Source organism: Emys orbicularis, chromosome 13, assembly GCF_028017835.1.
Source record: "Emys orbicularis isolate rEmyOrb1 chromosome 13, rEmyOrb1.hap1, whole genome shotgun sequence".
Classification (NCBI taxonomy): domain Eukaryota; kingdom Metazoa; phylum Chordata; order Testudines; family Emydidae; genus Emys; species Emys orbicularis.
Genome location: NC_088695.1, coordinates 653131 through 675310, shown reverse-complemented (window position 1 = coordinate 675310; position 22180 = coordinate 653131). Strand labels below are relative to the sequence as shown.

Genomic DNA, 22180 nt, shown 5'->3' with positions numbered 1-22180 from the left:
CACTTGTTCCCCATTCCCAGGGCCCTCCTGCTTTAGCAGCCAGCTCTCCACTGGCTCCTCCGCTGCACAGACACGGGCTCAGAGCCCCCGTCGGCCATTCCCTCAGCCGTGCCAGCGGGGGACAGGGCCGCGTCCGTCAGCGGGTCCCGCTGCACAGACACGGGCTCAGAGCCCCCGTCGGCCATTCCCTCAGCCGTGCCAGAGGGGGACAGGGCCGCGTCCGTCAGCGGGTCCCGCTGCACAGACACGGGCTCAGAGCCCCCGTCGGCCATTCCCTCAACCGTGCCAGAGGGGGACAGGGCCGCGTCCGTCAGCGGGTCCCGCTGCACAGACACGGGCTCAGAGCCCCCGTCGGCCATTCCCTCAGCCGTGCCAGAGGGGGACAGGGCCGCGTCCGTCAGCGGGTCCCGCTGCACAGACACGGGCTCAGAGCCCCCGTCGGCCATTCCCTCAGCCGTGCCAGCGGGGGACAGGGCCGCGTCCGTCAGCGGGTCCCGCTGCACAGACACGGGCTCAGAGCCCCCGTCGGCCATTCCCTCAGCCGTGCCAGCGGGGGACAGGGCCGCGTCCGTCAGCGGGTCCCGCTGCACAGACACGGGCTCAGAGCCCCCGTCGGCCATTCCCTCAGCCGTGCCAGCGGGGGACAGGGCCGCGTCCGTCAGCGGGTCCCGCTGCACAGACACGGGCTCAGAGCCCCCGTCGGCCATTCCCTCAGCCGTGCCAGAGGGGGACAGGGCCGCGTCCGTCAGCGGGTCCCGCTGCACAGACACGGGCTCAGAGCCCCCGTCGGCCATTCCCTCAGCCGTGCCAGAGGGGGACAGGGCCGCGTCCGTCAGCGGGTCCCGCTGCACAGACACGGGCTCAGAGCCCCCGTCGGCCATTCCCTCAGCCGTGCCAGAGGGGGACAGGGCCGCGTCCGTCAGCGGGTCCCGCTGCACAGACACGGGCTCAGAGCCGGCTCTGACACTGGGAGACTCAGCAGCTCAGCTCTGAGCAGCTTGTGGGGTGGGCGAGTTTGACCCACATAATCCGGGCGAAAGCTCCGAGCTGAACTCAGAGCACAGAGACGGGTCCTCCTGCCAGTCACAAGCTGGGGGTCGGTGTGCCAGGCCGGCCCATCTGCCCCACGGAGGGGAGTGGGATCCCACAGTGCCCCACTTGCCCCAGCCTCTGCCTGCTCGTCTGACTCTGCCGGCTCCTGCGACTGGAAAAGGGGAACTGCCCCGTGACTGGCACTGGCGAGACGGGAGACAGGATTGTGTCAGACCCTTTGGAAGAGATGCTGAGCAAAGCCCTGGCTGGAGAAGGGCCCAGTGATCAGTGACTTGGAAAGAACAAGCTGCAGGAGAGAACGCATACAATACAACGGTGTAAGGCCCAACACCCTCTAACAGCCACGCCAGAATCGCCCCAGAGCAGAAGGGAGGCAGTGGACAGAGATCACTGAGACAGCAGGGTCAACGGCTGGGCAGGGTCCCCCCGACGCCGGGGTCCCACGCTCCGGGTGTCTGCCCCATGACGAGCTGGAGGCAGAATCTTCTCTGGTCTATGCTGTGGAGAGAGAAGAAAATCGTTCCGAGGCGGCTTTAGCTGTGGGGGATCCCAGCTAGGGAAGGGGGATGGGAATTCAGCTCTGGGCTTCCCCCGCCGTGCCCCCCATGGACCCCAAACTGTGCTCTGCACAGAAACCCCCCAGTCCTGACAGAGGGACAATGGACAGGCCTCCAGGAGAGAGCGTAACACCCCTACACACTGCCTCCCTGAGCCCCAGGTACCAGCCTGCACTCCCGTCCCCAGAGCCACGCTAAGGGGCCCCAGTGCATGCTGGGACGCTGGATGAGCTGTGCTCTCAGGGGTGGCCTTTGGATGCTGTTCCGGCCCTTTGGGGTTCCCTGGGTTTGGGCGAAGGCAGCGCGTGTGTCAGAGAATCCGGGGGAGCCGGGGAAGGGCGACGGCTGGGGACGGCCTCACAGATTCCCACAGGCCGAGGAATTGTCAGACCCAGAGTAACCTGCGATCGGGGCCCATCTCCAGTCACTGCTGGGCTCCCTTCTCCCCTCACAGGGAACCCCCCGCACCCATAATGCACTGGGGCATCTGGGCCCCATACCCAGGATTTACTCACTGGCTGCCGGAACATAGGGGCCTGAAACACAAGCAGAGAATGAGGGTCAGTGCAGGGAAGCAGGGTAACCCCTTCCCTGTGGAGACCCCGACCCCCCTCCCCTGGACTCAGGGCTCCCCACGACCCCAATTGCACCTCGCCTGGGCCAGCCCCACCCCAGTGCCCCCCCCATCAGGGCACACAGCGCCCAGCCAGCGACAGAGCCCACTCTACCCCCAACTGGACCGGGCTATGGTGATTGGCCATGCCCCATGGCCATGCCCCATCTCTCCTTGGGGAGCAGTGGGAGAAGCCATTCCCCCTTGGGCTGGCTGGGCCGCCCCACTCCCCAGACCTCCCCACATCCCGGCTCCATGGGACCGGCTCTTACCTGCTGATTTTCTCCTCCACAGGATGACGCTGGCCCCTACGGTTCCACCAGCCAGAACCAGCGCGGCCAGGACAATGGCGGCCAGGACCCCGGGATGCAGGGGGCCCTTCTTCCCAGGGGCTGTGGGATGGAGAAGGGCCCAGGTCACGAAGGGGAGCAGCCGCTGGGGCATCCTCCTGGGGAAGCCACAGGCCTTTGCCTTGAATGTCTCCCCGAGGGTGTCTGCAGAGACCTGACCCCAGGGGAGGGGAAACCCAAGTGTGATGAGGTGGAGATGCTTCCCACTGAGCCAGAGGGGGAGGAGCCAACCACTAAATCAGGGTGGGTTGGGTTTAGGCTTGCCCTGCCCCTGGAAGTCAAGGGAAGGGGCAGGAAAATTAAAGTCTGAGCCCTGGAGCTCAGTTGGGAGAAAGCGTCTGGAGGAGGCAGACGCCTCCCGCCTGCTCCTGGAGTTAGGGCCGGAGGAGAACCCTTGAGCTGCTGCCGCTGCTGGATACCTACCCCGGGGAGACACACACGGACCCAGGTGCACCCTAAGGGGGGAGGTAGGAAGTGGCCCAGGGGCAGCTGACTCCAGTCCGTCTGTAGCGCTGCCGGAAGCATGGTCACCATGTTGTGGCTGGATTCCCCACCACTATTAGGGCCCTGGGCTGGGACAGTGGAGTTGGGTGGGCCCACATCCCTCTACCCCCCTTCGATGGGGTCCCTCACTTCTGTTGAGGCCAGAGGGATGATCCCACGCTCAGTTATGCCTATGACCAGTTGGCCCGCATCGATGGAGCCGTGACAGACCTCCAGAGAATGGCCCATTGGCCCCAATTTGAGCTCACAGTTGATCGGCTCTACCGTGCTGACCGAGACCCAGAAACCCACGAGGTTCAGACCCCGTTGGTTGTTCCATGCTGCCATTGGAGGGATGTTTTGAAGCTTGCCCATGAGTCCATGACATCCCCATGCCTGGCCACTTGGGGCAGGAAAAGACCTTGGCCTGAGTCCTATTTCGCTTCTTCTGGTTGACGGCCCATCGTTAGGTAAGGGACGACTGTCGCTCATGCCCCGAGTGCCATCTGGCTGCTGGATTGAGGGTGGCAAAAGTGCCCTTGGTCCCCTTGCCCATAGTAGGGGGTCCCCTTCAAGCGAATCGCGATGGACCTGGTGGGACCCCTCCTGAAGAGTAATGCCGGGTTCTGCTATAGCCTCGTGCTAATGGACTGTACAATCCGCTTCCCCGAGGCCATTCCACCACGAAATACCAGCGCCCGCACCAGCACAGCGCCGGGACTGGTGAAGATCTTCGCTGGCGCTGGGCTTCCCCGGGAACTTCTCACTGATCAAGGCACCAACTTCCCCTCCCGGCTGTTCCGCCAGGTGCCTACGCTGCTGGGCACTGAGAAGCTGCAGGCGTCCGTGGATCACCCGCAGACGGACGGGCTCGTCGACCGCTTCAACAGAACCTTAAAGGGCCGGCTGAGGAAGTTCCCTCCACGAGAGCTACGACAGTGGGACCAGCTCATCCCGCTGCTGTTGTTAGCCACCCGAGAGGTACCCCGGTCGTCCACCGAATTCTCCCCCTTTGAGCTCCTGTCCGGCCGACAACCCCGCGAGGTGTTGGATCTAATGAGAGAGCCTGGGAACACACCCCGTTGTCCTCGTGCAATATGTCCTACGTTTACAGGACTGACTCACTCGGGCCGGGACCCTCGCGAAGGAAAATCTGACGATGGCCCAAGGGACCCAGGAGCGGCTACAACCAGGGGGCTTGGGACCGTACCATCGAGCCCGGCGACCGAGCGCCCCTTCTCCCCTCGGAGGAGTACAAACGCCTTGCCAGATGGCAGGGCCCGTATGAAGTGGTCTGGTCGGTAGGGCCGGTAATGTACGAGATCCACCAGCCAGACCCCAAAAAGAAAAAGCGGATTTACCACATGAACATTTTGAAGCCCTGGCATACATGTGAAGGACTGCTGATCGCTCCTTGTCCTTCCGAGCCAGACTTAGGTCCCCAAATCTCTGATATGGCTGAGACCAAGGAGCCCCAGCTGGGTGACACCCGCTCACCAGAACAGAAACAGGTGCCTGCCGAAAGCTTCTCTATGACTTTCACCGCACTCCCAGGCCAGACCGGAGCTGTGCAGTGCACCATCCAGGCGAACCCCGGGGGTGTCTGGGAGACCACCTGCCCGCTCCTGCGACAGACCCGGGAGATCATCGAGAAGGAAGTCCAAGCAATGGTGGAGCTGGGAGTCACTGAACGGTCGCGGAGCGAGTGGCCCAGTCCTATCGTGCTTGTTCCGAAGCCGTGCTGGACTCTCCGATTCTGCACAGACTTCCGGAGGGTAAATGCGACCTCAAAGTTCGACGTGTACCCAATGCCCAGGATCGATGAGCTCCTCGACACTTGACCTTATGAAAAGGTGCTGGCAGATCCCCTTGGACCTGAGCTCCAGGGAGAAGACTGTGTATGCCACTCCGACCGGGCTATATCATTTCACCCAGATGTTCTCCAGCGTCCATGGAGCCCTGGCGACCTTCCAGCCCCTGACGGACCGCCTCCTGAACCCCGACATGGAGTACGCTGTGGCCTGCTTGGACGATGACGTGATCTACAGCCGCCTCTGGGAAGATCATTTAAATCAGGTGGCCGCCGTCCTTCAGACCCCACGGCACGTCGGACTCACTGCCAACCCAGAAACATGCCGGATCGGATGGCAAAGACTCTGTACCTGGGATAGACGCTCAGCCCAGGGCTGGTATGCTACCAGGTGCTACCGACGGTTTGTGCCCCCCGCTTGCGTCAATCGCGTGCCCCTCACGGCACTCCCTGACCAAGAACAGCCTCCGCCGGGTGTGTTGGTTGGCTGAGTGTGAAGACGCCTTCCAAACCCTCAAGGAAAGCCCGTGTCAGGACCCCGTGTTGTTCACACCTGACTTCAACCGCGAGTGTCTGGTCCAAACAGTCGCTTCAGAGGTGGGGCTTGAGGCAGTCCTTTCCCAGGAGATGGATGGAGAAGTGATTCCTATCCTCTACCTCAGCTGAAAGCTTTTCTCCCAGGAATACAAGTACTCGGTCATAGAGAAGGAGGCCCTCATTGGCAAGTGGGCCATCGACGTGCTCTGATATTATCTTCTTGGGGTCCCCTTCGTGCTGATCATCGACCACGCCCCCCTCAAGTGGCTAACCCCCACGAAGAACTCCAACGCCAGGCTAATGCGGGGGTACCTCACCCTCCAGCAATGTGCCTGTACAGTCAGACACCGGGCAGGTGAGGAGAATGCCACTGCCGACTTCTTATCTTGCTTAGGGGGGAGCCAAGAGGCCAGCTCTGAAGACGGGGAGCTGGACTTGAGGAGGGGTGTGTGATAGGCGGAGTGGCCTCCCCCTGAACCAGAGGGGGAGGAGCCACCTGCTAAACCAGGGTGGGCGGAGCCAGAGCGGGCTTGCCCCGCCCACCCGAAGTCGAGGGATGGACGGGACGTATAAAGGCTGAACCCACCAGCTCAGTTGGGAGAAAGCGGCTGGAGGAGACAGACGCCTCCCGCCTGCTCCCGGAGGCAGAGCCTGAGGAGAACCCTGGCTGCGCTGAAGACTGACCAGAGCTGCTGCCGTCGCCGCCTGACCTGGACCCTGCGGAGTTGCTGGGGCCACCACTGCACACCTACCCCGGGGAGTCAGAGGACACCCATGGACCGAGGCACACCCCGAGAGGAAGCTAGGAAGTGGCCCAGGGACAGGCGACTCCAGTCCGGTGGTCGGCATGTTGCAGCCAGACCCCTGCGGACGCAGTGGCAGTACGCCCCGCCACTATTAAGGCCCTGGGCTGGGACGTGGTGGAGTTGGGTGGGTCCGTGACCCCCCACGCCAGGGTGGCAGCCTCCCCACTTAGGCCAAGAAGCCTGCGTTTGTCTGCCATCTACCTGAGCCAAGTCGTCAGGCAATAGACTGCCTACTGCTCTCCCCGCCTCAGAGGCCAGAGACACACCCCGACCGGAGCCCCGAGGCTGACCACTGCTCTGCCCTGACTGCAGACCAGAGCCCCCTATTTGCTCTGCCTAAGGGCCAGGGCTCACAGACAGCTCGTTTGGTCTGCCCCGCCTGAGGGCTAGAGCCTTAGACCATTAACCCCACGGCTAATTCCCCGGCTGTGGGCGGAGCCCCATGACGTGGTGAGGTAGGGTGGCCTCCCGCTGACCCCGAGGGGGAGGAGCCACCGCTAACCCCCTACACTGAGCAGGGAGGTAGGTGGGGATGGGGCACAGAGGGTGGATGCTCTGCCGGGCACTGCCAGCCACAAAGCAACCAGCCCCTTCCCTCGTAACAGAGTCAGCCTGTGGAACTCACTGTCACTGGATGACGCCATGGCCAGAAACTTAATGAAATTCACTGAGGGATCGGCCATTTCTGTAGGCCACACAAATATCCAGAGCTAGAAGAGTTCGCTCTGACGATGGCGGGGGATATTGACCCTCCTGCCACAGGGCTGCCTCCATCTAAAAGGGTGTCATAAGGAGGAGGGAGAAAACTTGTTCACCTTAGCCTCTGAGGATAGAACAAGCAATGGGCTTAAACTGCAGCGAGGGAGGTCTAGGTTGGACATTAGGAAAAAGTTCCTAACTGTCAGGGTGGTTAAACACTGGAATAAATTGCCTAGGGAGGTTGTGGAATCTCCATCTCGGGAGATATTTAAGAATAGGTTAGATAAATGTCTATCAGGGATGGTCTAGACAGTATTTGGTCCTGCCATGCGGGCAGGGGACTGGACTCGATGACCTCTCGAGGTCCCTTCCAGTCCTAGAATCTATGAATCTATTAATCTCTGTAATTCCCATAGGGCTGTTCCCCCACCCCCAGGCCCTGCCATTCACCCCTCCATACCCCAGACGAGCATGGGCTCCCCCAGGCTGCTGTGTTTCACTCGGCAGGCGTAGTAGCGGTGCCCGTCCTGCTGCGGGGAGATCTCCAGGGACGACTGAGTGTAGTAGGTGCCATCAGTGTTGGGCAGGATCCCGCTGGAGTCCGTCTCCGCCAGGATGTCTTCTCCATCCCGCACCCAGGAGACATGGATGGGACGCGGGTAAAAGCCCCTGGCGCGGCAGGAGAGGGTGACGGAGCTGTCGGGGGCGTCTCTGCGGGAAACCGAGACCTCAGGGGGCACTGGGGGGGGAGACAGTGTGTGAGTCTCATGCCAGGAATTGGGACCATGTAACAGACAGGCGAAAAGGTCCAGCACCGTATCAACTACTCACGTGTGTGTGAGACCCGGTCTGCATCTGTTTACACTGATTTGTAAATGGAGCCTGTTAATCTGGTGTAAATCCCTTCTGGAGCCTTACTGCAGATTTCCAAACGCCCCTCGGTGCCTGACCCCGGTGATTTCATGGGGAGCCAGGCGCCTCTGTTCAGAAATCCCAGCTGGCCCGTCTGCACTGTCAGGCGCTTAAACCCCTTTGTCACACGGCCCTGAGTCCCTGTCCATGTCTCTGCCCTTGACTGCGGAGGTGCCAGCGCTGGGCAGAACCCCCTCAAAACAAGTTTTTTCTTTGTATAGCGACAACATGCATCCCCCGCCCCTGCCCCCCTCAGCCCCGTCTCCTTCACACTCACAAACGTGGCGTTTTGCAGCTCAAACATGCCAAAAAAAAAAAAAAAATCAACTCACAGCCCAGAGCTGGGATGTTTCAGACCAAAAGGGAAGTTTGAGGCAGCTGACAGGAAAGGCCCCGCAGAACGGAGACGCCCAGGCAGCCAGAACCGACTAATAACCACCCATAGCTCTCATCGGTCAATCTCAAAGGGCTTTACAAAGGAGGTTGGTGTCATTATCCCCATTGCATATGTGGGGAAACTGAGGCACAGACCAGGAGGGTGACTAGGCCAAGGTCACCCAGCAGCGCAGTAGCACAGCTGGGGCTAGAACCCAGGTGTCTTGAGTCCCAGCCCAGTGCGCTATCCACTAGGCCACACTGCCCCTTCTGGACATACCCAACTCCCACTGGTGTCCCTGTGCCCCGTCACCCACACCCCATGACAGATCCCCGCTGTTCACTCACCCTGCTGCTCCAGGACCCCCATTGCCCGCTGCACCAGGCGCCGCAGGGTCTCCAGACACTCATACTGCAGGTACCTCTGGACATACTGAGTCCAAGTCTTGACCGTCTCCCAGCGCTGCTTCTGGAGGAAGGCCGGCTGCACGGCTGCGACCCACGTCCCCGTCTGGTTGTCAAAGCTGATGAAGTCCCTCCCGTCGAAGGCGTACTGGAACCTCGGGTCCACGGGGGCCTGGTCGCTCAGGGCACAGCCCACGTGAGCCTGTGCAGTGTGAATCCCTGCGGGGGAGAGAGAGACAGCTCAGACCCTGCACTGAGAGCTGGGAAATGTGTCTGTGGGGGGTGGGGTCAGAGGGGAGCTCGGCTGGTCAGTGACACTGGTGCTTTACCGTCTCTTACCATATGGCTGGCCTTATGCTGAGCTAGGAAACAATCCCAGAGGACGCTGAGAAGCAGGAGGGGTCAGAGCAGACCCACGGCAAGGACGGAGGGGTTGGAGTCCTGCCAGACAGTTACTGAGCTCCTGGAGTCTCTCCCACGGTGAACATCCCATACTGGGCGAGACCAAGGTCTGACAGCGGCCAACACCAGAGATTCAGGGGGAGTGCACAGAACAGGGCAATTCTGGAGTGATCCACCCCGTCTTCCCCTCCTGGCTTCTGGTAGGCGGAGGCTCAGGGTCACCCCAGGCATGGGGCTCCATCCCTGGCCATCTTGGCTAATAGCCATTGATGAACCTACCCTCCAGGAACTTGTCTAGTTCTTTTTTGAACCCAGTTATAGTTTTGTCCTTCACAACATCCCCTGGCAATGAGTTCCACAGGGCGATTGTGCGTTGTGTGAAAAAATACTTCCACGTGTCTGTATTAGACCTGCTGCCTATTCATTTCATCAGGTGACCTCTGGTTTTTTGTTGTGGGAAAGTGTAAAGAACTCTTCTCTATTCACTTTCTCCACCCCAGTCATCATTTTATAGACTCTGTGATATCCCCCCTTAGTCGTCTCTTTCTAAACTGAACAGCCCTAATTGTTTTAGTCTCTCCTCATACGTAAGCTGTTTCATACCCGTGATCATCTTTGTTACCCTTCTCTGAACCTTTCCCAGTTCCACTCTGACCTTTTGGAGATGGGGAGACCAGACCTGCACGCAGTATTCAAGGTGTGGGCGCACCATGGATTTATATAATGGCATTATGATATTTTCTGTCTGATTATTTGTCCCTTTCCTAATGGTTCCTGACTTTCTGTTAGCCTTGGGAAAGGCTGTTTCCACAAAACTAATTTTGATGAGAAAATTTCAATTTGGCCAGAAAACATTGATTTTCTGTTGAGGAAATTGAAATGGAAGATCCCGGGGCTGCCCGGCTCCCTGCCCGGGATTCTCCCGAGAGAGAATTTCTCAAGTTTCCTTCCCACGGAAACCTCCCATTTCCGACTTCCCTTCCGATCGGGAATGAAACCACTTCTGGAAATAACACATTTTCTGTGGGAAGTAAACTCCATTGTCCAGTCAGCTCTGGTTTGGACAGCACCTGGCCCAGCGAGGCCCCGATCCCCAGTGGGAGTGATTCTGAGCGGGCAGCTCTCGCGTGTCCATTAATAAGAAGAACTCTCTCTTACGCATGTGGGGTGTGCAAGACACTCACCGCCTGTCTGGTTGTACAGCTGCATCCACCTCCTGATACCTCCTTTAGAGTCCTTGTCATATGTCCAGAACTTCTGAGTCTTTTCCTGGAGATACTCAGTGCCCAGGGCCTGTGCTGCCCACTCCTGGGTGGCTCTGAGCTCTCGCGTGTCACTGCTGTAGTACGTGATCTGAACGTCATCCAGCTTGGTGACAATGATGAAGTGATGGGTCCCGTCTTCGTGGGTGACGGCTGTGACAAGCACGGCCAGGCTGTGGCGTCCTAAAGCAACAGGAGCGAGGTTGAGTTAACCAGCAGCTTCCTCCCTTGCTCAGGGGACACCAGGGTCACCCAGTGGGGCCCAGCAGAAACCTCCCACCCCCAGCCCTGTCCCCCTGCCCTCAGCCCCATCCTGGGTGAGGGACAAGCTGGGGTCTGTCAGTAACTCACACTGCGCGGAGCCGAGGGGGAATCAGGAAGGACGAGCTCTCAGCCTGCGCCTCTGAAAGCCCACGGCTTGTTTGGTGGAAGGGGCAGACATTGGTGGGGGCGTAGCTCCCCCCAAACAACTGCCCCCCCCCCGGCAAATGCCCTCAGGCTGGGCGCGGTGGATGTGCAAAGTGCCTATAGCGGAATCTGGGGTGTTTGTGGCCTGTGTGCATTTCTGTGGTGTTTGGTGAGCATGTGGGGTGTGTGCGTGTGTGGTCTGCATGTGCATACACGTGTGTGCTGGGGGTGTTTGCATGTGGGTGTGTAAGGCGCTTTGTTTTCAGTTTTAACTGACTTTTTACTGAATAATTCCCGGGTTTGACAGAAGCCGTTATTTGGTGTTTACTGATTTTTCACCCCAATTTTGTGTCACTCAAGCACAGGGAAATACTGATTGTGGTAAGAAAATCCAGCCCGTGACAGCCGGTCGATGTGTTTGTGTGAATAATAAATTAGTCTAAGTGCCTGTTAATGTAAGGCAATGGAGAGGAAGTCACACACACACACACACGTACGTACGTAGGTACAGTACATATCGTTAAATGCAGTTGCTGAAATAAACCACAACATTAAACTGCTTTCACTTTCAATACTCAGACTTTCACTCTTTGTTGCTTTTTTTCTGCCCTCCCCTCCCCCAGGGCAAACCCTGAGATTGACCCAGAAAACGGGGCAGTTAGTAGCTAGTGCTGGCTTTCACCCACTTTTTAAAAGTTTTGTAATTAGCACTGATAAATTCCCAGGAAAATGTAAACAAAATAAAATCTGAAAACAAAGGACCTGGGGCGTGTGGGTGTGCAGAGGCGACGCATTGGGGGCAGGGCACAGGGTTACGTGCCCCTCAGATTTCTGCCAGGGTTTATGTGCCCGGCCCTGAACCCCACTGCATAGCCCCAGAACCTTTACATTGTGCCCCCCCCCCACTATCAACTGTTATGTGTCATGGCTGGTGGGGTTCACACACCCCTTCCTAGGAACTCAACAGGCCAGTCCTGCAGGGAGGTGGGGTTCTCAGGGGGCCAATCAAGCAGTCCCCCCTTTCTGTGCCAGAGGCAGGGAACAACAAGCCCCCACCCTGCAGGGAAAGCAGGCCCCAGAGTTTCCCTGAGGGGGTCTGCCACGCAGCATGGCCTGGGGCGGTGAGATGGCTGGTGCAGACAGGCTGCAGGAGTGGGCAGGACTGGCCTTTGCTCCTGGAAACGTTCGTTGCTTCTTTTGTTTGCACTTTACCTGAGCCCGGTGCCCCCAGCCGGGCTACTGCATAGCGGTGCCAGAGCCGGGGTACCGGGGGTAACCGGAGCTCACCTCCTTCTCATTGGTGACAGGGAGTTTCGCTGAGGTTAGGTGCCCCACTGCTGTATTTACCCCGACACCACTGCCCGCGAGGGTCGCTGGGCCGGTCCCCCTCTGCTCCCGTAGCGCGGGCCGACTCCTCTCCCTGTGTCAGTCACCCTGGTTTGACATCACCCCTAGGGGTGGGGGGCGGCTCTTGGGCTGGCGTGTGGGGATTTCTGGCAGAGCCCCCAAAGGAGGATGGGGGGACGCGGCTCAGGCCCATGGAGGAGACGGAGCCGAGGGGCTGGACAGTTGTAGATTTCAAGGCCAGAAGGGACCATTCATGATCTGGACTAGGGCAGCGCCTAGGAGCCTCCATCCTGGCCCAGGACCCGGCTGCGCGGGTGCTGTACAAACGCAGAACAACCCAAGGAGCTCACCCCCCCCTGTGCTGCTGTATGGCCGCCCCATGGGGTGCCCCCCCGCCACTCCCACGCCCAGCTGGTAACTAGCTGTTCTAGTGCCCGGGGCCAGCAAGCATCTTTGTTACCCCTACCCGGTTTTTTCATCATATTTCCACCCCATTTTCCACCCCTGCAGCTTTGCTCCCTGGGCGGCTGTCCCCCTCGCCCCGCCCTGGTTACAGCCGTTCAAGCCGTGGGTGTGTAAACTGCTCCAGTCGCCCCCCCCCCATCATTCATGGAATGTGTCACGCCCGCCCCCCCCCCCATTACTGGTAATCGGCATTAATCAGTCTATCGGCGCTGCTGCTGGCGGCGGCGCTGCCTTCAGGGCTGGGTGGCCGGAGAGCGGTGCTGCTGGACGGGGCGTTGGTGGCGGCCACGGGGCAGAAGGACTAGTTATTTAATCCTGTCCTGCCCCGCCCTGCAATTCCCGCTGTTTTTATCCTGCGCCCGCTATCACGGCAGCGGGTCCTGCGGGACCCCCGGGATCCCAGTTTGTTCAGCCCCCCCCCCCCCCCCCGAGAACCTCTTGCGCCCCCGGAGGGTCGCGCCCCCCCCACCCCCCCGTGTCAGAGGGAGCTGCCCGGCCTGTTACAGTGACACCCCCCGCTGGGGTCACCCTGCCCCCCCAGCCCCCCACGTACTCACCGCCCGCCGCGGCTGGAGCCAGGAGCCCCCCGCAGAGCGCCAGGAGCAGCCCCCAGGCCATGGTCCTGTCACAGCTGCCTGTGGCCATCCAATCAGGACGCAGGCAGAGGTGGTTCGTCATCGATATCCGGGCAGACCGGGCTGTGCGAGGCGCAGAGCGCAGACAGCAGAGTCCCACCCCGTGCCCGGGGCCGGATTAACCTTTGTGGGCGCGGCAGTGGCACTAAACATATTTGTGGGCCCCCATGGGGGCAGTGGAGCCTGGCGCGGGGAGGTCAGTCCCCGGAGCGAGGGGCCAGCCAGCGGCAATGGGGCAGGGCAGGGGCGGCCCCGCTCCACCCAGAGCAGGGCCCTCGTTACAAACCGGCAGTTGCCAGACGCACAGTGGCCTGCCCGGCCCTGTGCTGCCAGCGTGTCCCTTCCCCTCGGGGGTGGGCCCACACCACACCACACAGCCCCCCCGCCCAACACCCCCCGACTCCCTATGGCCAGAGCCCTCCCGGACCCACCCACAAATGCCCAGCGCCCTGCACAACACCACCCTGCCCACAGCCCCACCACAACTGCCCAGCACCCCCCACACAACCCCCACTCCCTAGTGCCCCAACACACACAGATCCTCCCCGCCCCCTCACAGCCCAGCACCCCCCACACAACCCCCACTCCCTAGTGCCCCAACACACACAGATCCTCCCCGCCCCCTCACAGCCCAGCAGCCCCCACACAACCCCCACTCCCTAGTGCCCCAACACACACAGATCCTCCCCGCTCCCTCACAGCCCAGCACCCCCCACAGAACCCCCACTCCCTAGTGCCCCAACACACACAGATCCTCCCCGCCCCCTCACAGCCCAGCACCCCCCCACACAACCCCCACTCCCTAGTGCCCCAACACACACACCTTCCCCGCCCCCTCACAGCCCAGCACCCCCCACAGAACCCCCACTCCCTAGTGCCCCAACACACACAGATCCTCCCCGCCCCCTCACAGCCCAGCACCCCCCACACAACCCCCACTCCCTAGTGCCCCAACACACACACCTTCCCCGCCCCCTCACAGCCCAGCACCCCCCACAGAACCCCCACTCCCTAGTGCCCCAACACACACACCTTCCCCGCCCCCTCACAGCCCAGCACCCCCCACAGAACCCCCACTCCCTAGTGCCCCAACACACACAGATCCTCCCCGCCCCCTCACAGCCCAGCACCCCCCACAGAACCCCCACTCCCTAGTGCCCCAACACACACAGATCCTCCCCGCCCCCTCACAGCCCAGCACCCCCCACAGAACCCCCACTCCCTAGTGCCCCAACACATACACCTTCCCCATCCCCTCACAGCCCAGCACCCCCCACAAAACCCCCACTCCCTAGTGCCGCAACACACACAGATCCTCCCCGTCCCCTCACAGCCCAGCACCCCCCACAGAACCCCCACTCCCTAGTGCCCCAACACACACAGATCCTCCCCGCCCCCTCACAGCCCAGCACCCCCCACAGAACCCCCACTCCCTAGTGCCCCAACACACACAGATCCTCCCCGCCCCCTCACAGCCCAGCACCCCCCACAGAACCCCCACTCCCTAGTGCCCCAACACACACAGATCCTCCCCGCCCCCTCACAGCCCAGCACCCCCCACAGAACCCCCACTCCCTAGTGCCCCAACACACACAGATCCTCCCCGCCCCCTCACAGCCCAGCACCCCCCACAGAACCCCCACTCCCTAGTGCCCCAACACATACACCTTCCCCATCCCCTCACAGCCCAGCACCCCCCACAAAACCCCCACTCCCTAGTGCCGCAACACACACAGATCCTCCCCGTCCCCTCACAGCCCAGCACCCCCCACAGAACCCCCACTCCCTAGTGCCCCAACACACACAGATCCTCCCCGCCCCCTCACAGCCCAGCACCCCCCACAGAACCCCCACTCCCTAGTGCCCCAACACACACAGATCCTCCCCGCCCCCTCACAGCCCAGCACCCCCCACAGAACCCCCACTCCCTAGTGCCCCAACACACACAGATCCTCCCCGCCCCCTCACAGCCCAGCACCCCCCACAGAACCCCCACTCCCTAGTGCCCCAACACACACACCTTCCCCATCCCCTCACAGCCCAGCACCCCCCACAAAACCCCCACTCCCTAGTGCCCCAACACACACAGATCCTCCCCGCCCCCTCACAGCCCAGCAGCCCCCATGCGCCCCACAGACCCACTCCCCCACGTCCTGCCTCCCGGCCGCACTGACCGGCACGGCTGGGAGGCGACTGTGTGTGCCAGGCTGGTTCCGGGGGCCCCCCACATTGTCTTCCTGCCCCCCCCCACCCCCCCAGCTAAGACTGGCTGGGCTTCTGCCCCAGTCCCAGGCGGCTCAGCTCCGGGGAGACAGGTGGGGTCCCACAGGTGGTGGAACGCAGAGACTGCCCGGAGCTGGAGCTGCACTGGGGTCCAGCCAGGGGGCAAAGAGGAGCAGGGGGCGGAGGGGCCAGGGGGCGTAGAGGAGCCCTCAGCCAGCTGGCGGGAAGGCTGAGAGGAGCAAGTGGTGGGCGGGGGGAGTCAGTGGGGTCTCGGGGCACAGTGCAAGCGGAGCAGGCCGGGGCCCCTTATGAGCATGGGCCCGGCTCCATGGAGCCACCGGCGCCATTGTAAAGCCGGCACTGCCGTGCCCGGGGGCGTGCGAAGGGCCGGGGCAGCGCTGCGGGCTGGGCGGGGGCTGCAGGGCCTGGGGGAGCCCGGGGGGCTGGGCGGGGAGGGGCTGGACCCGCTCTGGGGCAGGGCACTGGGCGCAGGTACCATGGGGCACGGGCACAAAGGGGGCGAAGGGGCCAGGAGCGAATCCCGGCTGGGAAGGAGGAGGTTTCGGACCCTGCGAGGGGCAAGGCTGGAGCAGCCCCCATAGGAGCTGGGGGGGGCACAAACCATCCCTCCATTGCCAGAGCCAGCTGGCGACTGGACTGCGGGACTGTCTGGCGGGCGATGGGGATGGTGGGTACAGGCTCAGCGGCTCGCCGGCTCTTGTCCCGCTTACAGGTTATGTTCCTAACGCTCATGCTTCAGGGCCTCAGCCAGCCACTGGCAGGGGTCAGGAAGGGATCCCCTCCCCCACCCGCAACAAAATAATGTGTTGTGGGGTTTGTTTGTGTTTTCTCTCCTCCCTCTGCAGCGGCAGAGCCGGCCCCAGCTGGAGATGGGACCTGGGCGGGGGTGCCGGGCACTGAGGGGCACCCAGCATTATCTCACCCACGCTGTAATAAAAAAATACAAAATGTAAAAAACCAGTGCCCCTCTGGAGCAACACAAGGGGTGAGGTGCACAGAGAAGCAATGTTAAAAACACTGAACCTTAAGATGGCTCTGTGTAATCAAACTGTCACTTTAATAGGGGTACATAAAACCTCTGTAGGCACAAAAAAACCAGTTACACCTTATGTAAAAATTAAACTGGCTAAAATAATGTTATAAAAGTTAAACTATGAAAGGAATGTGCGTTTTCCCCAGGACATGTGCAGTGTATATTGGAGAAGGGGTAAAAGAAATGCAAACAAACATGCTACATAATTAAAATCTTATTAGGGCTCCAAAAGGAGCCACACTAGGTTGGGGTTTCTTTTTCAGATCGCCGTGTGTTTTAAAAGCAGGAGTGCAAAGTGAAAAGGAATCAGAACTCGGGTGGAAGTTGATTGTGTCCCTTTCAAGACAGAGTCTCTGAGCTGCTGAGGGCTTTGAATCCAAAAGCAAGCCAGAAAGCGTCTGTGTCGATGCAAATTACCTCACTGATCAATTTTTTTTAAAAAACTGCCCATAAATGGCAGCCCAAAGGAGCTGCAGATAAAGGACAGACCTGGTCAGCAAACCAACTACCTGAACCCAAAAGGCTCAAATTATAACCCTCCAAAAAAACAACAACAACAAAAGTCAAACCTAAAAAAAAAAAAAAAAGGTTAACCCTAAGTAAAAAAAAACAAAAAAACTTGTGTGTGTGTGTGTGTGTGTGTGTACACGCAGTGCTAAAATCTAAAAACAGGTACAAAAGGGCTCTGCTTATATGCATGACACTCCGACCTTTTAATTCATCAAACCCCCCAAAATATAATTCATAATATAGCAAAATACTTTTAATAAATGTAATGTTAATATTAAACATTGAAATAAATGTGATGTTAACAAGTACCCCTGTAACAATGTATAGTGGGTATAATTAAAAAAAACAAAAAACAAAAACTAAAAAAAAAACCACTTTAAGGTCATATGGTAATGATGCTTCTCAGCTATTACCTGTAAAAAAACGAAAGCTTAGCACAGCAGAAAAACGATTACAAACTTGGTCTGCTGTATAAAAACAACAACGGAGGTACACCACCTCATACATTTAATAACTGAACAGTGGGATAATTTCCCCTAAACCCTTAAAAAGTAAAAACCATTAAAACCTGGCCTGCCTATAAAACAAAAAACACAATAAAGTCTGGGGGTAATTCCTCTGTTTTGCCTGCAATCCGCAAAAATATTTGTAAAAAAAAAAAATGTTTTAAACAATAATCTGCCACCCCAAAAGGGGTAAAAAAATGTTATTTTTGTCTTTCAAAACTTCAAAAAAAGCTGGTACTAGCTAAAAAGCAACCCAGAATACCATAAATCTACTGTCACGACAAAAATTGTGTTTTATGTTTTGTCTTGTGTTGTTTGTCTTGTTGCTAGCATTGTTATATATTATGTTACAAAAAAACTGCATTAAGCAAAAAAATTAATAAGCATTTAAACTGTATTTACAAATAAAAATGTTGCAAAAGGGCAAAGGTCAAAAAACACCAAGCTGTTAACAAAAAAATCCACAAAGACCCACAAAGGCAGCCTAGTGGGAAACAGGGAACCAAGTCATGTACCTTAAAATAAAAACAAACAAACCACTCACTAAAATCAAAATAAATAGGCCCTTACTCCATGGTGGACTGCCTTAGCCCATTGGTACACCGCACTGAAAAAGATGGACCCATTTCAGTTTTCTATGTTTCACAAATTAAACTGTTTACATAAATAATGATGTTTAAATTCTTTGCAAAAAAGAGCTCCCTGGAACCTGAGCACGAGGCGCTGCGTAACCACCACAATTTTAATCCACAAAAAATAAGACGCCAGTGTAAGGTTTGGCTTTACCTGCTTCTGGGAACGTTCAGTGCCCAAATAATTAGAGCGATCATGGGAGAAAATGCAGCCCTCCTCATAAGCCAATATTTAAGAAGTAATTCACTCCCCACCAGCCAATCATGGATTCCTACCCGTGATCCAGTGATCCTCATGAAATGGTATAATAAAAACACTAGCCAACTCTTAAAACCCTTAGGAAATACCAGTGTATATGCCTGGGAAGGGAAAATGGGACTTAAAGTTCACCTTATAAACACCACAAAAATACCAACCCACTAAAAAATAAGGGTTAAAATAAAAGGACCCTATGGGAATACCACCTGGAGTTCCAGCTACCCACGATTACCATATCAATAAAATAAGCCTATTAAGACAGGAACAACACTAACAGTTATTGTGGGGTACTACCCAATACCCCGTAGTGAATGGAACCTCTGGTTCCCGGCACATGCACCAGAACCTGGCCCAGGAACTATGCATTCGAAAGAGGTACCCCAATTAAAATAAAAAAGCAGAATTGTTTGTAACCCCAAGTGATCCAGTAAAAGTTTTGTTAAACCCACTATTAGTAAAAATAAAAATTGGTATAAATTAAACTCAGCTAAACGTGTCTAAATTGGAACCTAAATGTTCACCCAACTCCCTTCCTATTATAACGGCCTAAATAAAAACACATCAACACCCCAATGGCCGAGCAAAACAAAATGTAGTAAACACCATCTTAAAAAAATTGGTATTAAAACAAAAATGATAAATACTATCAACCAAAAGGTAATTAAAAATAAGTTAAGTTCCTTGTCACAGCTGCAAAATAGTCTCATTCACAAGCAGGCAGATACTACTATAAACTTGGTACAAATCAATCTAAAAAACCTACAAGCCACATGGAATATGTGGCGGTCGCTAAACACCACCTCCTGGCCGCTGTATAAACCACAAATAACATTCAAAAATAAAACTGCCTTGGCCATAGGCTGTATTGAGATACAAATTCTTATTAAACACGAAATGTTTTGGGTGATATCTGGGAATGTTTGGGTATTAACGCATCGTTTAAAACAACAAAAACGGTCCTTGTTCAATACCTACAAACATAAATGAATGCAGTATGCTCCCAGCATGATTCAGCCTAATTTGTTATTAGGTAAAATTATAGTTAAAATTGCTCACCAACAGTCTATAAACACAAAAGTATTAAAAGTGAGCCCGCTCCCAAAATTGACGATGGGATCCTTTTGGCTACACCAGGTTATGGGCCAGTGGGCTGGGAAAGAGAAGAAATTATTGGACACCCGAGGGTGTACGGCATGGAGCCCTCAGAAATGCGTGTGCTTGTCCCTACCCCAAACCATGTAGCAAAAATACCTCATTGGGAACACGGGAGTGGGACAAATTAGAAAATGCAACGCATGTTTTGCACAACGGACAATGTGTAGGTGTTACATCCTGGGAAACAGTATTTGGGGAAAATGCAAGTCTCAGCCACCCCCCCAGTGGATGAATGTAGATGCAATGCCAATGTATTATATACTAGCAATCACACGTACTATTTACCAAAAATAAAAAAAGCACAGAGCATTGTAACCGCTACTCCGGTTAATTTCTCTGTTACCCTTGCCCTGGATTGGCACAATCTAACTAATCACTTATTGTCAAAAACCAAGATGACTCCGTTTTTACAACAAACACAAAAAAATATAAAAAAGCATCATTCAAACATTATGTGCAAATGGAGACATGCTAAAAATTGCTAGGTTTAAAAAACAACTGACAGCCTATCACTGGTATGACGTTTTTACAGGCTGGTCCCCGACCTATAAGAGCAGATCGTTTACTAGATTTCAGAGTGGTAGCCGTGTTCGCCTCATCAGAAAAAAGAACGAGGAGTCTTGTGGCATCTTAGAGACTAACAAATTTGAGCGTAAGCTTTCATGGGCTAAAACCCACTTCATAGAATCATAGAATATCAGGGTTGGAAGGGACTTCAGGAAGTATCTAGTCCAACCCCCTGCTCATGGCAGGACCAATTCCCAACTAAATCATCCCAGCCAGGGCTTTGTCAAGCCTGACCTTAAAAGCCTCTAAGGAAGGAGATTTCACCACCTCCCTAGCTAACCCATTCCAGTGCTTCACCACCCTCCTAGTGAAATAGTGTTTCCTAATATCCAACCTAGATCTCCCCCACTGCAACTTGAGACCATTGCTTCTTGTTCTGTCATCTGCCACCACTGAGAACAGCCGAGCTCCATCCTCTTTGGAACCCCCCTCAGGTAGTTGAAAGCAGCTATCAAATCCCCCCTCACTCTTCTCTTCTGCAGACTAAACAATCCCAGTTCCCTCAGCCTCTCCTCATAAGTCATGTGCTCCAGACCCCTAATCATTTTTGTTGCCCTCCACTGAACTCTTTCATCAGATGCACGCAGTGGAAAATACAGTAGAAAGAGATATATACAGAGAACATTACTAGTTGTGTTAACATTGTCCTCTGTTTGCTTGCTAGGAATGTGTTGTATGTGCGGTTAAACAAAACAAAATGTTTATTAAATTACAACCACAAGCTCAAATTGCCTCTCAGTATATTGCTATGAAACAGTTGTATAAAATATGACCCACTCAAGAATTGTTCTTGAGGGGGTCAAAGGGGGACATGTAATAGTAAAATTTTATGTTTGTATTTTGTATAATTTAAAATAAATTATAATATAGCATCTATTAAACATATTAATGTATAATTTCACCATATCCTGCCAGCCACCCTTTTTAAGTAGCAGAAAAAGATGGACTCATGGGCCATTGGTAGAGATGCATCAGCCGGAATCTGTGTCTGAAGCTGATTTCAAGGCAGTAACAGACCTTTAGGGTCACCACTTTGTTGTAAGTTTAGCATTTTAAAATAAGTAAAAGAATGTGGTGATTGTTTTTCTTTTGCATTGCAACTTGATGTTCCTGTTTAAAATGTTCTGTGTAAATCAATCCTGTTGTGTGTGAATAAAAAATATGTGTATTAAAAAATAAGTGCAAAGGCCATCACCGAACCAAATGTTCTAAAAAAAACCCCCCAAAACAAACACAAAGCGCCAAAAAATTACAACACGCCACTATTAAAACTGCATCCAGGCTGATCGCTAGCCAGAGCCACTGCTGGCCAGGCCTGGTGCACCTGGCTGGAACCAGAGCTGCTGGAGTCAGGGTGCAGCCACTGCTGGGGGGGCAGAAGGGACCGGCCCAGGGAGAGGAGGCATGGGGGGGGATTCAGGGCTGGGCTCCCCCAGTGCACTACCCCACCCCCACACTGCTCTGCTCAGGGGAACCCCAACACCCCCCCACGGCACACAGGACCCGGGCCCTGTCTCCCTGGGGTGCGGGGCTCTGGCTCAACATGGGGGGGATCCCTCAGATTCCAGGGAAGGATGGGGGCTCACAGGGGGCTGGGGCAGAGGGAGGGTCATTCAGTCTCAGCCCCCCCCCCCAAGCTGCCCCTTGCATCCCCCCCACACCCTGGCACTCACCCCGGGCGCCTCCTGCCCCCAGCAGCCCCGCCAGCAGCGCAGAGATGCTGCCCCCATCCCCCACTACCCCCGTTACCCCCAGCAGGGGACAGGGGGCGGCTAGCCTGGGGGGCGCAGGGCAGGGGCCGGCTGCGTCACAGCGAAGGGGCTACAGGCTGCACGTGGGTCCAGCCAGCCACGACCAGGGTCCTTCCCTCCCATCGCCCACCCCAGGGCCACCAGGCCCAGCATGGACCCAGGGCTCTGAACCAGGCCATAACCCCCCGCCCCCAGTGCCAGACTCGCCCATGGCGGGTGCAGGGTTAAACGCCCAGCAGACTGGCACCCTCGCCGCCCAGCTCCTGCGACCGGGCACCACGGGAGCAGAGACCACTGCTGGGCCGGAGGGCTGAGAGCAATTTGTAACCGGGGAGAGGGGTCAGGATGGGGCCCCCGCGAGGCAGCCAGCTCCGCCAGGGGGCCATCGCAGACAGAGCCCCATG

The 22180-nt window shown here is 56.6% G+C and overlaps 1 protein-coding gene across 2 annotated transcripts; it reads right to left on the bottom strand.

Moving 5' to 3' along the window:
* Positions 1-337: 337 nt before the first annotated feature.
* On the bottom strand, positions 338-13102 carry LOC135887750 (class I histocompatibility antigen, F10 alpha chain-like). 2 transcript variants are annotated; one of them, XM_065415492.1, is made up of 7 exons: positions 13042-13102; positions 10187-10447; positions 8544-8819; positions 7369-7647; positions 2496-2615; positions 2126-2146; positions 338-1551 (listed from the first exon to the last, which is right to left on the bottom strand). In XM_065415492.1, the coding sequence occupies exons 1-7, from the start codon at positions 13100-13102 to the stop codon at positions 1547-1549; spliced, it is 1023 nt and encodes a 340-aa protein (XP_065271564.1). In that variant the 3' UTR covers positions 338-1546. The 2 variants fall into 2 exon arrangements, with proteins under 2 accessions (XP_065271564.1, XP_065271563.1); XM_065415491.1 differs by lacking the exon at positions 338-1551 and having other exon boundaries at positions 2088-2146.
* Positions 13103-22180: the final 9078 nt, after the last annotated feature.

What these genes read in the sequence shown, in the direction of transcription:
- LOC135887750 (XM_065415491.1), bottom strand. Translation starts at nt 13,102, where the DNA reads ATGGCCTGGGGGCTGCTCCTGGCGCTCTGCGGGGGGCTCCTGGCTCCA. An exon ending in GGCTCCAGCCGCGGCGGGCG is followed by an intron (nt 10,448 to 13,041) that starts GTGAGTACGTGG and finishes CTGTTGCTTTAG; the next exon opens with GACGCCACAGCCTGGCCGTG. An exon ending in GGAGCCCATGCTCGTCTGGG is followed by an intron (nt 2,616 to 7,368) that starts GTATGGAGGGGT and finishes TCCATCCCACAG; the next exon opens with CCCCTGGGAAGAAGGGCCCC.